The sequence below is a fragment of the Triturus cristatus genome, chromosome 12 (genome assembly GCF_964204655.1).
Source record: "Triturus cristatus chromosome 12, aTriCri1.1, whole genome shotgun sequence".
NCBI lineage: Eukaryota > Metazoa > Chordata > Amphibia > Caudata > Salamandridae > Triturus > Triturus cristatus.
This window is the reverse complement of record NC_140595.1, coordinates 562,637,674-562,660,485: the sequence shown is the minus strand read 5'-3', so window position 1 is coordinate 562,660,485 and position 22,812 is coordinate 562,637,674. Positions and strand designations below refer to the sequence as shown.

General features: G+C 48.3%; 1 protein-coding gene across 2 annotated transcripts in view; it reads left to right on the top strand.

Annotated features, from left to right (window-relative positions):
• The window catches only part of RBL2 (RB transcriptional corepressor like 2), a 722,629-nt gene that overhangs the window by 122,255 nt on the left and 577,562 nt on the right, over nt 1–22,812 (top strand). For both annotated transcript variants that reach the window (XM_085638866.1, XM_085638867.1), the window contains exons 5-7: nt 3,827–3,955; nt 21,058–21,218; nt 21,358–21,422. In XM_085638866.1, coding sequence (XP_085494992.1) covers nt 3,827–3,955; nt 21,058–21,218; nt 21,358–21,422 — 355 coding nt within the window. The remainder of the gene's footprint in view (nt 1–3,826; nt 3,956–21,057; nt 21,219–21,357; nt 21,423–22,812) is intronic.

Genomic DNA, 22,812 nt, shown 5'->3' with positions numbered 1-22,812 from the left:
AGTCGTCTCCCACCTCTAGACTACGGCCGACCTCTTGCATTTGCTGGGGTTCTCCATCAATGTGCCAAAGTCGCATCTGAGTCCCTCCCAGAAACTCCTCTTCATCGGAGTGGTTCTGGACTCGGCGCAGTTCCGGGTCTATCCTCCAGAACAGCGGGTCCGGGATATTCAGGCTCTGATTCCCATCTTTCGGCCTCTATCCCAGGTTGGTGCTGCGGCTCCTGGGTCTGATGGCATCCTGCATCCTGTTGGTGCATCACGCCAGATGGCGGATGCGGGCTCTGCAGTGGGACCTGAAGTTTCAATGGGCCCAGCATCGGGGCAACCTGTCCGACCATGTCTTGATCTCGGAGGGCACTGCAAGACAGTTGCAGTGGTGGCTCACGGACCGCGATTAGGACGGTGGCAGATCCCTCTCCCTACCCCAACGAGAGCACGTAGTAGTGACGGATGCGTCCCTCCTGGGATGGGGGGGGCCACATGGGAGAGGCGGAGATCAGAGTCCTCTGGTCTCCGGCGGAGTCCCGGCTCCATATCAACCTTCTGGAGCTGAGGGCGATCTGGCTTGCACTGAAGGCATTCCTTCCCTCTGTCCGGGGAAGTGTAGTGCAGGTGTTCACGGACAACACCACCGCCATGTGGTATCGCAACAAACAGGGCGGGGTGGGGTCGTGGACCCTGTGTCAGGAGGCTCTGCGCCTCTGGACATGGCTGGAACACCAGGGCATCACCCTGGTGGTTCAACATCTGGCGGGCTCTCTGAACGCCAGAGCAGACGAACTCAGCCGCCGGTGCATGATGGATCACGAATGGCGTCTAAACTCGGACGTGGCGCAAGGCCTCTTTCTGCAGTGGGGAGAGCCTTGGTTAGATCTATTCGCCACCGAAGAGAACGCGCAATGTCAGCAGTTCTGTGCGTTGGAATTTCCAAGGCGGCACTCGCTCGGAGACGCTTTTAGTCGCGAGTGGAGTTGCGGTCTGTTGTACGCCTTTCCGCCTATACCTCTGCCCAGAGTGCTGAAGATCAAGCGCGACCGGGCCCAAGTCATTCTTGTGGCTCCGGACTGGGCACAAAGATACTGCTATCTTGAGCTACTCAGTATCGATCAATCCCCCGATCCGACTGCCTCTTCAGGAGGACCTTCTGTCGCAGCAGCAGCGGACGGTCCTCCACCCGAACCTGTCCAGCCTCCACCTCCATGCGTGGAGATTGAGCGGCGGCAGTTGATGCCATTTGACTTGCCTCCTGAAGTCTGTAATGTTATTCTGGCAGCCAGGCGTCCCTCCACAAAATCGGTACACGCCTGCAGGTGGAACAAATTTGTGGCATGGTGCACAGCAAAGGCTGTGGATCCCCTTTCTGCCCCTCTTTCTGATGTTCTCCTCTTTCTTCTTTCCCTGGCCCAGCAGGGCTCTGCTCTGGGCACCCTCAAGGGATACCTTTCGGCTATTTCTGCTTTCTTACGGCTTCCTGATCAGCCTTCTCTTTTTAAATCCCTTGTTGTTTCTTGATTCTTTAAAGGCATTACTCACATGTTTCCTCCTGTCCCTTTCGTAATGTCTCAGTGGTATTTGAATCTAGTGTTGACCTATCTTATTTGCGCTCCCTTTGAGCCACTTCATAATTTTCCCCTTCGTCTTCTGACTCTTAAGACGGCTTTTCTGGTTGCCATCACCTCTGCTAGAAGGGTGAGTGAGCTCCAGGCTCTATCTTCTAAACCTCCTTTCCTTTCTGTCCATCCGGACAAAGTTGTTCTCAGGACTCGTCCTTCCTTTCTCCCTAAGGTGGTAACTGCCTTTCACATCGGCCAGTCTGTTACAGTGCCCACCTTCTTTCCGCCTCCGCATCCCGAGGAAGAGAGGCTCCACCGTCTGGACCCAAAACGGGCGCTGTCCTTCTATCTGAACCGCTCCAAACAGTTCCAGGTGGAAGACCAACTCTTTGTTGGCTATGTGGGCGCTAAGATGGGGCGGGCGGTGCACAAGCGAACCATCTCTCGGTGGGTCGTTTTGTGTATCAAGGCCTGTTATTCCTTAGCTAAAAGGGGACCTCCTGTGGGGCTGAGGGCCCATTCCACTCGGGCCACAGCGGTGACCACTGCCCTGGGCCGGGGAGTCCCCTTGCAGGACATTTGTCAGGCAGCAACGTGGGCCTTGCTGTACACGTTTGCCAAACATTATTGCCTGGACAGCCAAGTCCGGAGAGACTGCTTCTTTGGCCGATCCGTTCTCCAGGACTTCCTGGTGTGATCTTAGTTCGCAGACCCACCACCGGGGTTGGTATTGCTGGGGTATCTAATCTAAGGTGAGGATGTTTCTTTCAGATGAACAAGTTACTTACCTTCGGTAACGATCTATCTGTAAAACATAAGTTAGTTAGATTCCTCACCGCCCCACCCATACTCCCCGTTCTGCGAACCGATATCTAGGGTTGAGGTCATCCCTTTTCAGGGCCCTAGAATTTTTGGCACCAGTGTCTGTCTCTTGCATGGCTCTGCGATCCTGGCGCGGAAAGCTATGTACAAGAACTGATGTCAGCGCGCGAGGGCGTCGTCTAAGTACTCCGACGTCATCCCGGCGATCACGACGCCGATGACTGACGCGGAGCCGCAGACGACGCCTAGCGACGCGCAAGCATATTGCTGACAGAATATCCCCAGGCGTCAGGCTGGATCTGGAAAGATTTTTCAAGGTGAGGAATCTAACTAATGTTTCTTACAGATATATCGTTACCGAAGGTAAGTAACTTGTTCTTTATCATGGTGATTCGAAGATTGGGCACCCAGAAGGGACACCTCATCCAAGAATTTGACTTCAGATACAAACACTTCCACTACTCATGAAGAACATTTTATACCATCCACCTGTAAGCAAAATAAGTTTTATTTATGGTTTACTTCACAGTAACACTTAACAACTCGCCTATTCTTGCGATTTTATTGTTCCTGGAAAGTGTCCTGGAAAAAGAGACACACCCATACTCTCCCCTCAAATCCTTCCTATCAAACAACAACCTAGTGCAACATTGCACATTGCCTACCTCTCAACAAGGGATCCCCCATGAGCATAATCTTCCTGAAGAAACACTGCACACACATTTCTAACCCTTCTAAGGTGGAATGGTTACACCACTCCTTCATTCATTTTAGCATCCTAAGACTAACACACCCTCCTCTTGCTAAAGCAGAGATGGAACTTGTAAAAGCTAAAGGTCTCAAACACACTTGCATCAAGCATTGGCACCCCAACAACTGTTGACTAATTTCATGAAGAATGCAATCACAGGCATGCACAAATAGGCAGGCTGTGTCATATATCCGAACAACCTATCTCTTTCTGGGCCTCCTTTGTACATGTAAATACAAAATTAGGAACAGAGAGTGGCAGATTGCACAGAAACCGTCTGCATATATGTGTATTCTTGTGTTTGCATGCGTTAACCAATTAAAGCTAGCCATCATGAAAATGCTTGGTTGCATTTGGCTGCAGCTGATTACTTGACTTCATACGCCATTATGGACCGAACAGTGTTCTGTCATCGTCTGGTAAATAGTAGAAATTGGTATCACTCTGTTGCATCATTGTGATAGTAACTAGTCCAGCGTTTTGCACAGAATTTGAACTAATCCATACACCATCATCCCTGCTTTTGGCCTACCGTCATTACAAGTATTTCTAGACTCATCTTTTAGCAGTGACTGGGAAGATTTACAATTTAAAGAAGTTTCATCCTCTGTTTTGGACCAATAGAAATGTCATTCTACAGATAAGGTGCTGATGGTTTTGTCTTTGTATTAACATGTTTGTTGTTCTTCAAACCATGCAGGTAACTTTCCCAAGATCAGTGATGACCTGGTCAATTCCTACCATCTTTTGCTCTGTGCTCTGGACCTAGTTTATGGGAACGTGCTTCAGTGCCCAAATCGCAAGGACCTTCTAAACTCAAATTTTAAAGGTATGTTGCAGTTTATTCATGCTTGCATCAAATGTATCTGTTTTTTGTTTTTGTTTCTTTGAATAGGCAAAGTTTGTTCTCAAGAAGACAAGAAATAACCAGGGCATGTTCTTCCAACCACTGACAAAATGATAAAATTGTTAAGAGTATGGCAATATGCATTAATGTACGTAAGGAACAAAAAGAATCTGAGAGAATGGTTTTGCAGATAATCCGAAGGGGCTACTCCCTCCCCTTCGAGAGTACCCCTCCATCCATGCCACCACAATTCCATTGCATGTCCTAGGATCACTTGCCCCTTCTCCATCTGGACGTTACGGCTCTCTTGGCCCAGAGGGCTATTGAGTGAGTTCCTGCCTCAGAAGTATGTTGTGGCTGTTATTCCCACTACTTTCTGGTACCCAAGAAGGACAAATGCCTGCGGCCTATCTTGGACCTCAGGAACGTCAACCGCTTCCTCTGGAAGGAGAAGTTCAAAATGTTGACATTGGCTTAGGTCCTGCCTGCCCTCGACCCTGGATACTAGATGGTGGCATTGGACTTGCAGGGTTCCTATTTCCGCATCCCCGTCCTTGACTTACCTTATGTGGGCTCCTTTCGAGCCGCTACATAATTGTCCTCTCAGACTCTTAACTTTGAAAACTGCTTTTCTGATTGCCATCACCTCTGCTCGCAGGGTAATTGAGCTTCAGGCGCTGTCTTCTAAGCCGCCTTTGCTTGCTGTTCATCCGGACAAGGTTGTCCTTAGAACTCAACCTTCTTTCCTCCCCAAAGTGGTTACCTCTTTCCGCATTGGACAGACCATCACTTTGCCAACCTTCTTTCCGCCCCGCATCCTTCAAAAGAGGAGGAGATGCTCCACCGGCTGGATCCAAAACGTGCGCTAACTTTCTATCTGGATTGCACAAAACAATTCCAGGTGGATGACCAGCTCTTTGTTGATCAAATGGGCACCAAGAAAGGCCGGGCCGTGCAAAAACGGACCATCTCTCGGTTGGTCGTTCGTTGCATCAAAGTGTGTTATTCCTTGGTATAGAAGGAACCTCCGGTAGGACTGCGTGCCCATTCCACCAGGGCGACAGCAGCCACTACTGCTTTGGGACGTGGATTCCCGCTCGGTGACCTCTGCTAGGCAGCCATGTGGGCATCCTTGCACATGTTCACGAAACACTACTGCCTGGACAGCCAAGTCCGGAGAGATGGCTACTTTGGCCGTTCAGTTCTCCAAGACTTTCTGTTGTGAACCTAGTTCGCAGACCCACCTCTGGGGTTGGTATTGCTCCGGGTACCTATGTGAGAAAGTGGCTCTGTATATACTGTTCCTTAATAGGTACAGGGTCCACAGTCCCCCACGGTTTGACAGAGGTTTAAGTTAGATATAACCGTACTCTCTAAAGTGGTAGCTTGGTTGAGCAGTAAGGCAGTATCAGAGGACAGTGTAAAGCATTTGTTGTACACACTCAGTCAGCAAATGGTCTCACACACTCAATAACTGAACTCTAGGCCAATGGTTTATATATAAAAAAATATATGCTTGTTTTATTTTAGAACCAACACTTGGATTTAAAATACACTTTCTCAGAATGAGATGTTTCATATAAATACTTTTGCAATATGCAATTGACTTTTGTAAACGGTTACAAGTGGTTACAGTAGGCAACTCTATTTTTAAACACAACAATGCATTGAGCTCAATGGTAAATTCAAGTTATTTGCAACAGATTACTTTTTAGATTACTTTTGGAATTCCAGGACTGGATCCTAGATTCAGTCCTGGGTCAGTACTCAGAATCAAGTGATGAAAGTCGACTTAATTACTGTAATGATTTTTAAACAATATTTAGCTTTTTTAAAAGTTGACACTTAGAAAATATTTCAAAGAAAACAGTCAATGATTCCCTACGGAAGAAAATTCAAGTTGCAGGTACAGTATGTTCTCGTTACTTTTGAAATCCAGTACTGCATGCCTAGACTCAGTACTGGGACCTTTATCCAAAACAGGTAAGTAATTACGTTTTCAGATATTATACGATTTTTGAAGAATATTTAAAGATTACAGAAATCAACACTTAGAAGAAATTTCACAGAAAAACAGTCAATGGTTTCCTATAGAAGAAAATTGGGGTAAGGGTAAGTACAGTTGTAAGTACTTTTCAGAGTCAGTGCTGGGCACCAAGATCCAGCACTGGGAGCTCACCTAAGAGCAGGTGAGCAATTTTGTTTTCGTTACTCGGCTGATTTTTGGTGAATATTTTAAGATTTGAAAAGTCCACACTTAGAAGAAATTTCAGGAAAAAGCCAGAATTGAGGTTCTGGGCATAGACTCAGGGGTCCCCCAGGGTAAGGTAGGTACAGTTGGTTCACCCTCAGCGACTCTATGGCGGCCGGGTGCAGAGAGAGTTAGGCCCAATGTTATCCTATGAGGGATAGGGGGGCCTTGGTTGGTGGCTGCTGACTGGCAAGCCACGCGGCTGTGGGAGCTGGGCTCCTGGTCACTTACTCAGGGCAAGTGGGGAAGTAGGTAGGTGTACAGTTTTCACTGCCAGGGCCACTCGGGCGGCTGGGTGCAGAGTGCTTTTGAGCCTTCGGGCGCTCAATCGATTTCAATGGGAAATCTCCGGTTTAGAAAAATACTGCAAGCTCGGGGACAAGGACTCTTCAGGTGCCACCACCACTTCGAGAGGTAAGTTGGGTAGTTGGAGGATAGGTAGGTACCCCGGGATTGGGCACAGGGGGCCGTGGGGCGCCGCGTGCAGGGGTGCCTTTTGGTGTTGGGAAATCTTACCCTCTGTTGATCGCGGTAGGGGGGGCACCTGGTTCTGAGGCTGCAGGCTTCTTCAGGAGTGTCGAGGGAGGTCCTTGGGTGCCGGACTCGGGGTCACAGTCGCCGTGGGGTCGTCCTCGGGGTCTTTGTTCACTCCGGCACTGGCCAGGCTTGGCTGGTGCAGAGTGTGCTGGGTTCGCAGTTCCGGGCTGCTGCGAGGGATTAGAGGTAGGTTTTGAGTAGAGCCTCTACTCATGGGAGTCCCAGGGGCTTAGAGCCAAAAGGTAGCCAGGTCCTCCGGGGTTGGTGAGGTTGCTGGCCACAAGAGATGCCGGATTGGAGCAGGAGCAGGTTCGAGGGTCGACAGGCCGGTAGGGCTGGGGCCAAAGCAGTTGGTGTCTTCCTCTTTTAAGCAGCTGCAGGGCAGGTATTCTTTCTTCTTGCTCTTTGTAGTTTTGAATGTGGAATCTGGGGAAGGAAGGTTCAGGGTGCCCCTAAATACTAGATTCAGGGGCGTTACAGGTAGGTGAAGGGCAGGGACCAATGGGTCCCTGTCCTGGGGTGGGTACACCCCATATCCTGCCTCTCTCCTGTGGGAGGGGGGCAGTAGCCTAGTCCTGATAGGGTAGGGCTCCCCCTCTTCAAGATGGCGAGAGCCCGGAGATGTGCTTCTGTAAGGAATCTGAGGTCTTTCTGCAGGAGCGTCAGGAATCAGTAGAGTATGCCTCAATCCTCCCCTGTGGTTCTCCGACTCTATCAAACACTAGAGTGTCGGATGACTCAACAGGGGAAAACAGGGAAACAAAACAAGGGAAGGAGGGGGTCCGGTTTATGGATGGGTGAAGAGGTCTTCGAGAGCTGGCAACACTCCGCTGTATCATAAAGAGTGGGTTAACCATGAACAACATACAGCCCCCTTATATCTTCAGGAAATACATTCTGTATTATTGCCTACCAAGCACAGGTACTTCTGATGTGAATCAGGACGGGGCGGCACTCCGCAAGGCTTAGGCACATTGAATGTCGACCAGGATTAATAGATTACTTCACTCTGGAACATTCTATATCACAAGCAGCGGAGAGGTAATACTACTTCTACCCAAATGTATGTATTGTCCCTCTTCCCAGTTTGCTAAACTCACATGTTCTTTGTAAAGGTTCTCCTAAGAAGAATGGAGTTGTTGTGTGGCTAGTGTTGCAGTAGTTTGTAATCCTAGGAAAGAAACATTACAAATCACGTCCCCCTCTTTACCGTCCAAATGAGAACAAATGAAAGCAGCGCCCAGCGCTGTTACCGTTTTCCTTCTGCTGTCGCTGACAAGTCTGTGGCACGGTGGGTCACGCTAGCTATCCCTTTTACTCAAGGGGCGACAGAACCAAGCTAGCAGTAGACTACCAGGAGACAGCGCGGAAGAAAGGGCTCCTCCAACTCTACTTCAACCCCCAACCAACCTGACCCATGAGCATAGGGAAGGATAATGACTAACTAATAGAAACCAGAATGAAGGAAAGATAGGGGTGCTGCCTAAAAGCAGATAAAGAACACAAGACAGGGAACCAAACAAGGAACTAGGATAAGGTGGAATCTGCAACGTTGGAATGGCGCAGATACACTCACTCAGGTGATGGGGATGTGAGTGGCTTCACGGTGCAGCAGGCAATTCGTAGTAGCGGCGAGACACGGAGATGAGAATCTTGAGACACCGGGGAAACTCTGCAGCTCAAGGCACAAGTGAAACGGACTGAAACGGCGTCGCAAACACCCACAACAATGCCGCTGAAACTTTGCTCTCTACTCGCTAGAGGAACAATACAGGACTACGACGCCTCCGGGACGGAAACAGGAAGTCTCGTAACGGAAGTCAGGCAAAGGGAGACGGAAACCGGGCTTGGAGCTAGAACGCTAAGCGCGTTCGTTCATGTTTCAAGTCCTTATATACTGGACCTGCGCACCCGTCCGTCCTCCAGGCATGACAGCTTCACCTCGCCTCCCCCACCTGAGGGGTGGGGTTGGCAGGCTGGCACATCCCCTGTTCTTATTTGGGGTGTCCGGCCAAAGCTTCCTGCCAGAGTGGGGGGGGTTGCAGGGGCCTGGGGAAGCTCACAGAGGCGGCATGCCTTTGAAGCTTCCTCCTGCCCATCCTGGGGGAGGAGATTTAGCACCTCGCCCAGGATGTGCATTGTTGCAGGCCCAGGAGAGCAGGGGCTCTCCTACCCAGGGGTCCAGCAACATGTCTGCTGGGTGGCAGCCTAGGCAGCCTCAGAGCAGACGTGGATTGTAGGTTAGGTTTAAGGGGGCACCTCTAAGATGCCCTCTAGGGTGCTGTGTACATTAAACCCACACTGATGCCAGTGTGGGATTTAATGTGCTGAGAAGTTTGATACCAAACTTCTCAGTCTTTAGTGTTGCCATTATGGTGCTGTGGAGCTCGTGTTTGACGAGCTCTCAGCACCATGTACTCTTAAATGGCAGCACTGCACTTACAGTGCTCAGGAATGGACCTGGGCACTGTAGGGGCACAGGGCTCTTGCTCCTGTGCCCACACCATTGGCATAAGGCACCCAGCTAGAGGGGGGACTGATGTATGCCATGGCAGTGTAGGTGATGGGCATGGCACACAGGGATGTGTGTCATGTCGACTTTGTTTTTGTCTTGCACCCAAACACTCAGCCTGCAAAGGCAGTGTGTGTGTAAGGGTACAGGGCCTCTAAGGGCTGCAGCACTCCTTGTGCCACCCTTAGAGGCCTTCCCTGGTCACAAGGCCCTGGGTACCTAGGGTACCATTTACCAGGGGCTGACATGTGGCCAGGGTTTGCCAATTTGGCTTTGGTTTGTTTTAGGGAAGGAACATAGGCCCTGGGCACCTGATTGGCAGGAGTCCAGGGCACACTCAAAGTACATTCAGCAATTCAGCAAAAAGTGGGGGCATACCATGCAAGAAAGATGGCACTTAATCACAACCTATTCTAAGGTAAGGAATCTATAACTAATTGTCTCTTTCAGATGAAGTTACTTACCTTCGATAACGATATAACTGTAAGAGACATATATTAGTTATAAATTCCTTACCGCCCCACCCATCCTTCCCGTTCTGCGACCTGACTTCTAGGGTAAGGGACTCCCTTTGAGTGCCCTAGATTTTTGCACCAGTGGTCAGTGTCTTGCATAGCTCTGCGCTTCTGACGTGGAATGTCATGTAAAGAACGGACGTCGGCGCGCGATGGCGGCTTTTAACTAGATACCGCGAAGTCATCCCGGCGATCACGAGGCCAACGACAAAAGCGGAGTCGACCGACGCCACCTACCGAAGAGCAGGGGTAATGCTACGAAAAAAATTCTCTGGATCCAGTCTGATGCCTGGGGGTAATTCTAAGGTAAGGAATCTATAACTAATATATGTCTCTTACTGATATATCATTACCGAAGGTAAGTAACTTGTTCTTCTGTTGCCACAAGTAGGTTGTGGTTGTTATTCCTGCTACTTTCTGGTCCCAAAAAAGGACAAGGGCATTTGTCCCTTCCTTGCTCTCTGAGCCGTCAACTACTTCCTCAAAAAGGATAAGTTCAAGATGTTCACTCTGGCTCAGGTCTTGTCTGACCTAAATCCAGGAAACCGTAGTGTAGCGTTGCAATTGCAGGATGCTTATTTTCACATTCCTGTCCTGCCTGCCCACCGGTGCTATCTGCGGTTTACAGTAAGCCACTCACATTTTCACTGCACTGTGCTCCTCTTAGGTCTCACCAGCTCCCCTCGGTTCTTCACCAAGGTGATGGTCGTGGACCCAGCCCATCTGCGCAGATCAGGGTGCCAGTCTTCCCCATCATGACGACTGGCTGTTCAAGGCAAGCTCACCCAAGGCTGTCGTCTTCCACCTCCAGACTACAGGGGACCTCCTGCTTTTGCTGGGGTTCACTATCAATGTGCCAAAGTCATTCCTGATTCCCTCTCAGATGCTCCCTTTCATCTGAGCTGTTGTGCACACAGTGCACATTTGGGCTTATTCTGCTAGTGTGTCTTGGATATGCAGGCTATGAAACCGATGTTTCAGCCTCTATCCTGGATTTCAGTGAGAATGACTAAGGCTGCTGGGCCTCATGGCCTTCTGCATCCTGCTTGTGACTTATTCCAGATGGCATCTGCAGGCTCTGCAGTGAGACCTGAAGTTCCATTGAATGCAGCATCAAGGGAATCTCTCCGACATGGTTCAGATTTCAGAGGGAACTGCACAGGACCTGCAGTGGTGGCCGACCCCCCTCCCCTTCCCCAACCAGATCATACAGTAGTGAAAGATGTATCACTTCTGGGATGAGGCGGCCATCTGGTAGAGGTGGAGATCAGAGGACTCTAGTCTCTGGTGGAATCTGGACTACACATCAACTTGCTTGAGCTCCGAGCGATTCGTTTGGCAAAGAAAGCATTTCTTCCTTCAGCAAAGGGAAAGCTGGTCCCAGTGTTCACAGACAACACTACCGCCTTGTGGTACTTCAAAAAACAGGGCGGGCAGGGGTCGTGGACCCTTTGCCAAGAGGCCTTAGCTCTCTGGAAATGGCTGGAACAGCAGGGCATATCCCTGGTGGTTCAACACCTGGCAGTTTCTCGGCATGCCAGGGCAGACTAACTCATCCGTCTATGCCTTGCGGTTCACAAATGGGGTCTCCATCCGGAGGTGGCTCAAGGTCTCTTTCAGCAGTGGGGAGAGCCTTGGTTAGATTTGTTTGCCTCTGCCGAGAACGCACAATGTCAGCAGTTTTGCGCTTTGGAGTTTCCAAGGCGGGTCTCGCTCAGAGGCGGTTTTCGTCACGAGTTGAACTCGGGACTCCTTTACGCATTTCCACCCATACCACTCCTGCCCATAGTGCTCAAGAAGAGCATGAGCTACCCGGCCCAGCTCATTCTTGTAGCTCCAGACTAGGCACAGAGAGTGTAGGAAAGTAGGATCTGCTTTCATGGTTACCCCCCACTTTTGCTGGTGTCATTCTGTTTTCTGACTAGTCTGACTGGGATCCTGCTAATCAGGACTCCATTCACTGTGCGCTCTCCCTGAATTGGACTATGGTAAGTACTTTGGTACCTTCCTAATTGGCTACTGGTGTACCCTTCTAAGTCCTTAGTATATGGTACTTAGGTTCCAAGGGCAAAGATACACCAGGGGTCTCCCATGGGCTGCATCATGTATTATGCCACCCATGAGAGACCACTTAAACTGAGACCCCAGGCCTACCATTGCATCATGTGTGAGCCACTCACAACAGATATAAGTTCCCTATATCTGAGGTCACTGCACCTGTAAGTCACCCCTAAGGTAGACCTTTCAATCCTGAAGGCAGGCTGCTTGGTTATAAGTGTGAGGTGCCCTGCAGGAGCAGGACACCCCCTACAAACCTAGGAGTCCATTCTCCCGGTAAGAACGGTCAGTCATTTTATACATTTAGTGGACATCAAGTAAATTACGACATGTCTAACTGTCTAACTATATATTGGCTGCACCGAAACCGGCCATGTTTGATATCAAATGTGTTGGAATCCTACCCCAACATTGATTCCAGTATTGGATGTAGGATCCCATGTAGTGGGGGCTCCCCTAGGGAGCGGCCCTGTATTCACGATATCAACCTTCCAGGGTCTAGCAGCAGGCTAGTGCTGTGGCCGACCACTGACATGATTCTGCCCTCCTGTGCTGAGCCAGGCTCGTGAACAATAGGTATCCGAGTAGGACTATAGGTTTATTTAGTTTGTGTATTGGGCATTTGGTGCCCTCATTGCATACTCAGTTAGAACCAGTTCAGGGAGCCGTTGGCTTCCACTCGGGCGCGAAACTGGACAAAGGACATGGGAGTATCCTCCCCTCTGTCCAGCCCCTCCTCTGGGAGGTACCCCTAATTCGTCCCAACCTTTCCCTTTGAGTACTTAAGGGCTTACCTGTGGGTGGCTCTTCAGATTCGTTGTGGGACAAGATTCAGATTCGGAACCACTTCATCTTCATCCATCTGGGCACTTTGGACTTCGTTGGACTCCGCTTTGGGAACGGAGACTGCATCTGGAAGACTCCTGATGCTACTATTCGTCTCGTCGTCCTGCCAGTCTTCTGCGTTGCCTGTGCTCCATCCAGGTTCTTCTCCAGGCCTTTGGGCATCCAATACACCCCATGGAATCTCCCTTGGAGTGAAGGAGTCACTCCCCTGCATCTGCAGGCACCACAACTAATCTGACTGTTCTGCTACTCCTGACGTCCTCTGGACTTCACAAGTCCCAGCAACACAGGTGGTGGTTCTGCAGCTCCCTTGATGCCTGCACTGTCTTCTCACCGAGTTTGAGGCCAGTATCCCTTGTCGGAAGCGATGGAACAGAACCTCTGTGCACCAAGTGGACTTGCTATTGCCAAGGCTTGTTGACGGAGCCCGAAGATCTCTGTAGAAGACAAAGACGCTCCAGCCTCTCTTGCTACCAAGATCTTGGTCCGCACCACATCCTCTTCACGCTGGGCCTGCATCGTTGGTGAGCTGCTCTAGGTCCTCTTGCGACTCCTGTGCCTTCGGCCTGTGGGTCCTTTTGAGGGTCTTCTTTGGCTCTAGTGGGCTCCTCTGTTTGCTCGGGCCTGCTCGGACTCTTCTGCACTTGATGAGTCCTTTGGACCTTGCTGCTCCCGACACTGCAGCTATTTTGCTTTTCTCGTCTGTTGCTGCTGCCAAAGCTTGTTGGTTCTCCTGCTAGACACTGACCCCCTGGCTCTCAACTTCCCGCGTGGAACAGTTCGTAAAAGGCTTCTGGTCCCCACAGCTGAAGAGACAAGGTCTCCGTCAACTCTCCTGCATCTTCGTTCATCGGTGGTCGTTGGTCTTCCGTGCCTCCTGGTCACTCCAGAGTGGCATAGACTCTGTCCCCTCTGCTTGCAGGTACTCCTCTTCAGGAATCCACCCTTGTATTCCACCGGACTCTTTCACCTCCTTCGCCAGTGACATCTTCACTGAATTCCACAATTGTGGTCTATGGGGGTTTCCGATGTCACTGCGCATCTATGCACCCGGTGTCCCTGGTGTAGGTATCCTGGTTCCTGGGGTATCCACGGGTGGGGTGACTCTCCAACCTTCCATCTTCCACTGGGTTTCTTCATGGTCCTCTGGGAAGGGTCCTTCTTCTGCAAACCTGCAACCGCAACTTCACTATTGACTTGTATTGAGTGCGCGGCTGTGTTTCCATTCTGCACATGGCCTCCGTGGGGTTCCTGGGTACTTACCTTGGGTGGTTCCTTGGGTCCCCAGCTCTTCTAAGTCTTCTGGGTCCCGTCTCGACTTCGGTCGCAGTTCACATTCCACTTTATTCGTATATGGTTTGATCTCCCCCTGTAGACCACTGAGTATTTGTGCTGCATACTAGTTCTACTATTGAAGTATTGTGTGTATTGTGCTTATATATCCGGGTAGGAGGATATACCAATGTGTTAGTGAGTACTTATAATAAATATTTTTTAACTGCACTGTGTGGTTCTTTTTCACCTAACCTACACTATATGATTAGTCCTAGTAAAACAAGCTGCTTTACACTCCTTCTGGATTAAGCCCGAAGGCTGCTCTCCATAACTACCACTTAGAGAGCTTTCTATGGTTGTATAAGACTACTAAAATCACCATAATGGTTGTCTGGATTAGTGCAGGGAGCTTCACTTAAATAAGTGTGCACCATATACTAAGCCAGCCTCCGACAGAGATTCTGGTATTCTGAGATTCTCCAATTGAGCATCGATCCTCTGATCAGGCTGCCCATTCGGGAGGATCTTCTGTTGCAGCTACAGGTGAGGGCTCTCCACCCGAACCTGTCAACTCTGCACCTTCTTGCATGGAGATTGAGCATCGGCAGTTGATAGCATTCAACTTTCTTCCCAAAGTTTGCTCTGGTATTTTGGCAGCTAGGCGTCCATCTACCAAGACCATGTCTGACTGGCCATGGAACAAATTTGTAAAATATTGTACAGAAAGATCTATTGATCCTCTTTCTGCTTCCCTCTCTCAGGTCTTATTCTTTATTCTCCGGCCACTCTGAAAGGGTACCTTTCTGCACCGTCTGCCTTTTTAAGGCTTTGGTAATGCCTTATCTGGTAGAGACCTGATCTGGCTGCAGATTCCTTACCGACCCGCCCATCCTCCTGGCTCTGCGGACAGGTTCATAGGGTCAGGGTTGTTCCCTTTCAGGGCTCTAGCTGTTCAGAATCACACCAATGTCACTGCACTTGCACTTCATGGCTCCACTCTACTGGAAATTTGGGAATAGTAACTGACATCAGCATATCGAGGCGCCTATATAAGTGACTCAGACGTCTCAACGTCAAAAATGACACTGTCACATGGAGCCGTCCGACGCCACCTACTGGTGCTCAAGGCTATTGTTCGAAGAAAAATCTTCTGAATCCAGTCTGACGCCAAAGGTAAGGAATTCGCAGCTAGATCATGTTTCTCTACCAGATGAAGCATTACCTGAATACCTTGACTGCACCATCTTGGACCGTAGTCTGCTGTTGGTGGGGGGTCTGGTTGGGCGCACCCAGACTAGCAATCCCTGTGTGGCGGCTCTGTCCTGTAGTGAGGATATGGGCTCACCTGTGGACATTACTAAGTTAGCATAAGCTAGTACACACTTGGCCGCCATTTTACTGCCTTTTGCTCACTTTACTACATGGTACGTTTCTCGTAAACACTTTTCTTGCTCGCTTTCACATGAGAAGTGTCTGCCTTTCACATATCTAGCTGTACACTCTGCTCCTAGTCTGCACAGCGTGTTCAAGGTCGAAAAACAATGAGCTCCGTTGAATTGCTTTGGTCAGCCTCACGTCCGTAGCCATAACATAGAACACAGCTGCAACACTGAAAATCTGGTGCTTTTAATATGGTCTTGCATGCATGTTAGGGCACTCGGAGAAACACTTTCCAGGATAGAAGAGCTGTGCTTGTCCGGAGATGTAAATTCCTGCATCTGAACTCTGAGGTAAGGGGTCCCCCTGACAAAGCCTGGAGGTCGTCTATAATTATAATAAACTAGCTTCTAGCATGGGGAGAATGGCAAGGCGCTATAGTCCTGTTTCCATTATCATTATAATATGATTTCCCCTTTTCTTCTATATGGAATTGTAACAATGCTGATTTGTTTGATCTTATGCATTTTGCTGCTAGTATTGGCTTGTGTACTGCATTATAGAGCACGTTAGTTAAAATAAACATTTAAACTATACTTTGGCTCTATTTACGCATGTTGTGGATAAGTACGAGAGTTTGAACGAAAGAGTGTTCTTGTTCCCATGTATCCTTAGAGGGACGGAGTAACATGTTCTAGGATGTCTAATCATTGGTAGCTTCGCTGTAGTATGGAGAACGAATGAGACAGTATAGCTAGTCGGATTGGGGTTCTGGGCACCGAGGTGGGTATTTTGGTAAACCACTACACACTGAGGTCCTCGTTTCCTGTGCATAGTTCTGTGTATGTGCAGAATCCCTGCAACAGTCCTAGTGCCGTTGAGGACGACACTTGTAGGGAAGGCCTGCACGAGGTCATCCTTCACTATTTTGCACACAGCTCAGATATGGCTACAAACTGCCATGTAGAGTGGGAATCCTTTAAGACTGGTTTTCAAGGAGACTGTATGGGGGCGAATATGGGCGTTCAGACAGAATTGGACCATGAATTGGTTGCACTTAAGACCATTCATGACCTAGGCAACAGTGTAGATGCTGATCCTGATGTATGCACACAAGTGGCAGAGGCCAAGGAACAGTACAGTGTCCTTTTGGAAAAGCTCCAGTGCCATGATTATATAGCCCGGGTCCACGAGGGGGAGAGTTAGGTGGGCAGGCTACTGGCCTGGTTGGTATGCCCCAAGACACTCAGGCCCCTGATAACTAGCTTGAAATGATCCAATGGGCGATGGGTACACTCCCAAGTGGAGATCAATTACGCTTTTTGGGAGTACTAATTGGGGCTCTATGGGAACTGACCGAAGAGCCTGAGAACACATATGGAGGCCTTGTTGAATCGGCTGCAGCTACGAAGCCTGTCCCTGACTACTATGGAGAACCTGGGAGGTCCCGTCACACCCCAAGAAATTAAGGGAGCCATTAGAGACATGGCATGGGGAAAGACGCCGGGCCAGATGGCCTAGCAGCAGAATTTTTCTTTGCGTTTGCAGTATTGCTGGCCCCGCGATTGGCCCCCATGTATAATAACTGCGCTTGCGAAAAAGGAGTTACCTAACAGTACCAGGGACGTGATGGTCATTCCGCTTCTTAAGACGACCATGCAAGGGACTCTTTCTACAGCGTTTTACCCACTGTCCATATTAAACTTGGACTTTAAAATCTTAAGTAAGATACTGGCCAGACCCCTGCTTCCCCATATGCAAGCGTTGGTTCATCCCGACCAGTGTGGATTTATCCCACAACGTAACACCTCCCTCAATCTACGCCGCTTGTAATTGGTACTCTTTGCTCCCCGACAGGATGATGCACCTGGGGCGAGCCTGATGGCTTTCTACACTAACAGCGGGACCTTTCTTGACGCAGTCATGCACCGAATGCAGTTGGGGACTTTATAGGAGGCATGGGTCCATCTCTACTATACCAACCCTAATGATCTGATCTGATCTGACCGGGTCAGATTGTATCAGATGCCTATAATGTGTTTAGAGGTACCAGACAGGGGTGCCCACGGTCCCTGCTCCTGTTTGCCCTTGCCATCGAGCCATTAGCAGAATTGTGTAGGCAGCGGATGTGGGGTAGGGGTATATGGGTGGACTGCGCTAAACACCTGATATGGGTATATGCTAACGACTTACTGCTGTATTTGTCTGATGTGGCCACAGATGTTCCGCTCATGCTACAGCTTCTGCACAAATTTGTTCTCTGGATTAAGGGTGAAACTTACAAAGACTTGAGTTGTTCTGCTCTTACCCGAGTCAGTCTGACCGGAAACTTTCCCATCGGATCTTAACTGGGCCCCCTCCATGTTCCAGTACCGGGGAATCCAAATGTATCCTGCCCTGTAGGACATACGGGAGGGTAACGTGGGAGTAGTTTTCCATTCCTTGAAGGTTTGTGAAGCCTTTTGACATTCGCTCGGTCTCATTTTGGCACGCATAGCCCTAGCAAAGATGATTATGCTACCCCGTCCACTTTATTACTTTAATAGCTCCCTGTTTTGGATCCCTGACTCGTGGTTCAGACAGTTAGACTCGCTAGTACGAGAGCTTATGTAAGATAAGCAGCGACATAGGCTACCTGTGAGTGTCTAAAAACAGCCTATCTTAGAAGGGGGATCGGGGTACCAGATTTTGAATTTTACTACCTGGCTGCCCAGCTGCAATGGATTACAGTCTGGCTGGATGGCACAAACCTGGCAGAGCTGGGTTCTCTGGGCACTATGCCCAATCCAGGATCCCATTTGCCCCAACTTCTAAAATGTATTCCTTGGGGGGGTGAGCATGCTTTTAAAGACAATGCTCTGATGCTGGAGACACTGCATTTGGCAGACGCAGAATGCCCATTAAATGCCCCCTACTGCCCCTAGTAGGGCTGCCGCATGGGAACCCCCCCCCCCCTTCCCCCCATTTCTCCACGGTGCCGCAACTGGCAGTATGGAACTTGTTGAGAACCACAGCTTGCCTCCTGGACAGTTCCTCACTTATTAGACATTGACCCAGACATTTTCAGCTCTCTGCGGAGCTTGGGGAGACAAACCCCCAGACACATGGGTTCTTACATCTGCTGTTGGCCCTGGAGAACGAAAGACATCTGGTTAAATGGCTTTTTGGTGTCCTTAATAAAATGGCACATAAGGACCTAAGTCCCTTGCGGCACAAATGAGCCACGCTCCTGGGCAGTGAGGTAACAGACCAGGAATGGATGAAAATGCGGGCTTACCTGCAGAAAGATTTCGGAATACTTGGTTTAAAGTAATCTAAATCAACTTCCCATGACTTACCCCCCCCCCCCCCCAAGAAACTGCGATATATGGGGGGAGAGCCTAAGTGCTTTCCCCGCTGTGCACTGGTATAGGCATACTTTTGCCACATGACTTAGTTCTGTGCGCCTGTGCAGATGTTCTTGAATACAGTGATGCAGAGTATGAGGGAGACGCTGGGCTGTTTTGTGCCATGTGCATTAGAGGTATGCCTGTTGGGTTTATTCTCCCACCCTATGTCCAAGAAAGTGGGGAACCCTTTTCCTTCATATTAGTCAAACAGCAAATTGGCATGCCGTGGAAATTGGCGGTTGGCCCAGTGCTCGTTCGATGGGAAGCAACTGTCAAGGTTTGGACCCAAGCGGACAATCTGGTGCTCCGTAGGGAGTAGAGACCAGGGGTAATGAGACGATCGATAGACCCACTATGGACGGAGGTGCTGGATGCCTTTGAAACCCCCAGACACCATGTGCCCTCGTCTTTGTAGGGGTTGGGGTCCGGGAATGAGAATGGAAGGATTTCTTCGGACTGTGCTCAAGGACACAGCTGTGGGAGGGTGACAACGTACTGATAATCTGTGTGCAGGGCTCTTGAGACCGGCTGACCCTAGTGGTCATACCCAGGGTGTGCTACTATTGATGTGTTGAGGATGTCCTCATCTTGTCCGTTGAATACATGGACTGGATGGACGGCGACTAGCCCCTGACCCCTATCCCTTTCCCGTATGTAGCCTACCGTTTCGATCTCGGGACGTTCTCCCACCTGGAACCCACTGTTTGTATTCACTGTTGCTTTAATGGTTCTATTGTTTCTGGGTTTTTTTTTGTTTACGCTGCACATTTGATGGCTCCCCCTAGCAGGATCTTAAGAGATGTGTTGATGGTTGGGGACGGAAGGTGAAGCAAAGTCTCCTTGTATAATTTGCTGTGAACCAGTACCAGACGTGTGCATTTGGTGCCTTTTTTTCCCTTTGTAAGATGCCACTTCCTGGGAAGGCCTGATGGTTAAGAATACATTTATAGGATGTCCTGATCAATATTTGTGCAGTGTTACGAACAATGCTAATAAACATATTAAACAAAATATTCATTTGCCACCCCTCTGCTCCTTTTCTAAGTCATCGCCTAATGGAAATCTGCTTTCTGTACCCCAGCATATTGGTCCTGTCTGCTGACGGCAGTTTGCCATAGTAGCTGTGAATGGTGGCCCGTAGCGAGTCACTTCATGAGGGCTCTAAGATTTCAGATTTCACAGGGCCAGTGCACTTTAATGCCTCCCTAACTTCTCCGCGTCAGTCTTGGAATCGCTGTTGAAAGGCTCCTTCACTCCAGCTTGCACAGAAGAGGAGCTGGAAAGGAACTTGATAAGCACATGTGCGAGCAATTATACAGGAAAAGTTTCCACTGAGTCAGCAGTGCTGCTTTTGCATTTCTTTTCAAAGCAAAACCTTTCGAAGCTCGATTTGAAACCCTATATTTTCTGCAGTTTGTACCCTTCCAGGATTTGCTGTTCACATTTTGCGTATGCATAGGTGAAGGTAGCAGTATGGGCTTCTCTAACAAATGTGAAGGGGATTAAGGTATGTGTTGTATTTTGTATATATCGGCTATCTTCAGTTTTCAGGGACAAGGAGCCTTTACTCATCTCTTTCCATTTTTAGCTTATGTCTAATAATCTCTGCTTTGTTAGTGGGGTACTGTTAAATACTGTATTTGTTCACATGTTTTTAGTGGCTTTTCCGCTGGTTGGGTCTAGGGATAATTCAGTTTGTTTACCTTGATGTAACTGTGCCTAATGTTCAAAAATGTATTTTTATTCTCCTAGGGTCATAACTAGAAACTGTATTTACTCTGTAATATTTATGAAATAAGTGTATTTGTTGTACAGCATTCCTGCCCCCGCCAACCACCTAGGTATACAAGGGTTCATGTAAATATGTGCATTATTTCTTTCTTTTTTTTAAATGGCAAAAATTTACTAATTGTGTTCATATAAGGATTGTTGTTAGTATTACACATTTTTATATCGCACTCCATTGCATGTGTAATTGGGAATTTTTTAGGCAACTGAGCTTTTGAGACATTTTTATCCAAGTATTTTATCATTGTGTTAAGATTTTTCGAACTGTTCCTTTTATGATGAAGAACATCACACTGGCACGTTTTGCCAGGTGCTCTCTCTTTTAGTTCAGAACTTAATAAAATGAAGATCTCGTATTCTCCTTTGAATGCTGAAAGACTTATTTGGCAAAGTAGGATTCCACTCCTTCGATCCACAAGTCACAAACAGTCTGCACTGGGCTCTCAATCCAGTGAGCTATATTCCTGATGGTGTCTTTGTTCAAATTGTGAAATGAGCACAAGATTTCCTTAAGTGAGTGTTTCCCTACTTTGTAGGTCTGCCTGAAGACCAACGTACTAAGGAATATAAGCCTGCCGTGGACCCCCCCTGCATTATTGAGAAGCTTTGCAGTCTTCATGATGGTATTCTTCTAGAAGCAAAAGGAGTGAAGGAGCATTTCTGGAAACCGTACATCAGGAAGCTTTTTGAGAAAAAGGTTTGTCATACAAGGCTGTCATTTTGAACAGTTCAAAAGTCACTGTATTTGCAGTTGACATTTGTAGGTATATTCTATGTGCAAACAGTAGCAGTGTGTATAGAGGAAGAGGCATAAATGTGCCTATTTTTCTTTTCAGGTTCTTAAGGGGAAGGAGGAAAACCTCACTGGGTTCCTGGACTCTGGGTCCTTTGGAGATAACTTGTAAGTGATGAAAATAAACCATTACCTTTTCTGAATTGTATTCAAAGTTCACATGTGCAAGCAAAGTTTTTGAATATGGAGTAACCTCCTTATTTTTCTAGCCCTAGTCCTACTAATGTGGTGAACCACAAAGTTTTCAGCAGCAGTTCCAGCATATTCCTCACTTACAATTAGCTGAGAGAAAACTCATTTTCCAGTATATTGTGGTCCGTTATTTTGTCACAGTTCATACAGACGTCCAGCTTCACTTGTTTTTGGTACCTATTTAGAGTATTCCTGTAAACTGAAGATCACACTTGGCACATGGTGGTGACCTTTTTCTCAATAGTGAGACCAAAGAGTGAATTACGATGGAATTTGTACCACTTCTTAAAAGCCTGGTCTTGTTTGATGCCCACTGGCTGTCGGCAAGAGATGTGTGCACTGATGTGTTTCCTCCTCTTTACGCAATCAGTGCATTGCACTCTAATTTCAATCAAGCACCTTAAGGTGAATTAGGTTCTACTGTGTCTTGTGGAAAAAAGACCTTTAATTGCCCTTCTAAATGGACTGTGAACCACAGACAGCATCTCAAATAGTGGAACCATGGTGTAGTTCTCCGAGGTCAAACTTACAATCTTAGGCCCTCCGTTATATAGTTAGAAGGGAAAGTCTGATATTAACATAGTCAGGTGCTACAATCATAGGCATTTTTTGTATACCTTGCTCCACCTGTTCGACTACTCTGTTGCCCCACATTAACCTTTTCCTTCTAGGCATCCAAGAGTCCCAATGGGTGAACTTGCACTCTGTCTGCCCATAACATAATAGGCTGTTTCTCATTCTCTTTCTGTATATCTTCTGTGCATAGCATCAGTAGATAACTAGGCCTGGGCGGAGTTCGTAGAGTTCCTCTAAGCGTAACTCCGTGAAGTGACAAAAAAACTCAGCGGAGTTCCACAAGCGTCGGAGTGCGTTGCGAACTGCCGTCCGTGCTGATCTTCCTGACGCACAGGGAGATTACCACATATAGTGTGCATGTTTTGACCCGTTCACTATGCTGTGCATGTGAATATTCACTACCATCATGAATTGAAAACAGTTTGTATTGACAGATAGCCACGAGTCGGTCTATTTTACCGTTTACCAGACTGCATTGTAGTTAGCTGTGAAGCTGTTTTTGGAGTACATGGACTAGGATCTCTGTGTATCATAGTTGGTGTTTTTTATTTTACTAGTACACAACTCGCTACATATGAGTTGTACAGTATTTTAGCAGGCATTGTACTAATGGAGGTTTGTGATTCCTTATGGCTGTTTTCACTCCAAGGACCAATTTTTTGCTAATATGACAGGAAGAAATAATAAGTGAGAGGGTAAAAACAATTAGAAAGTCTTTCATTGCACCATT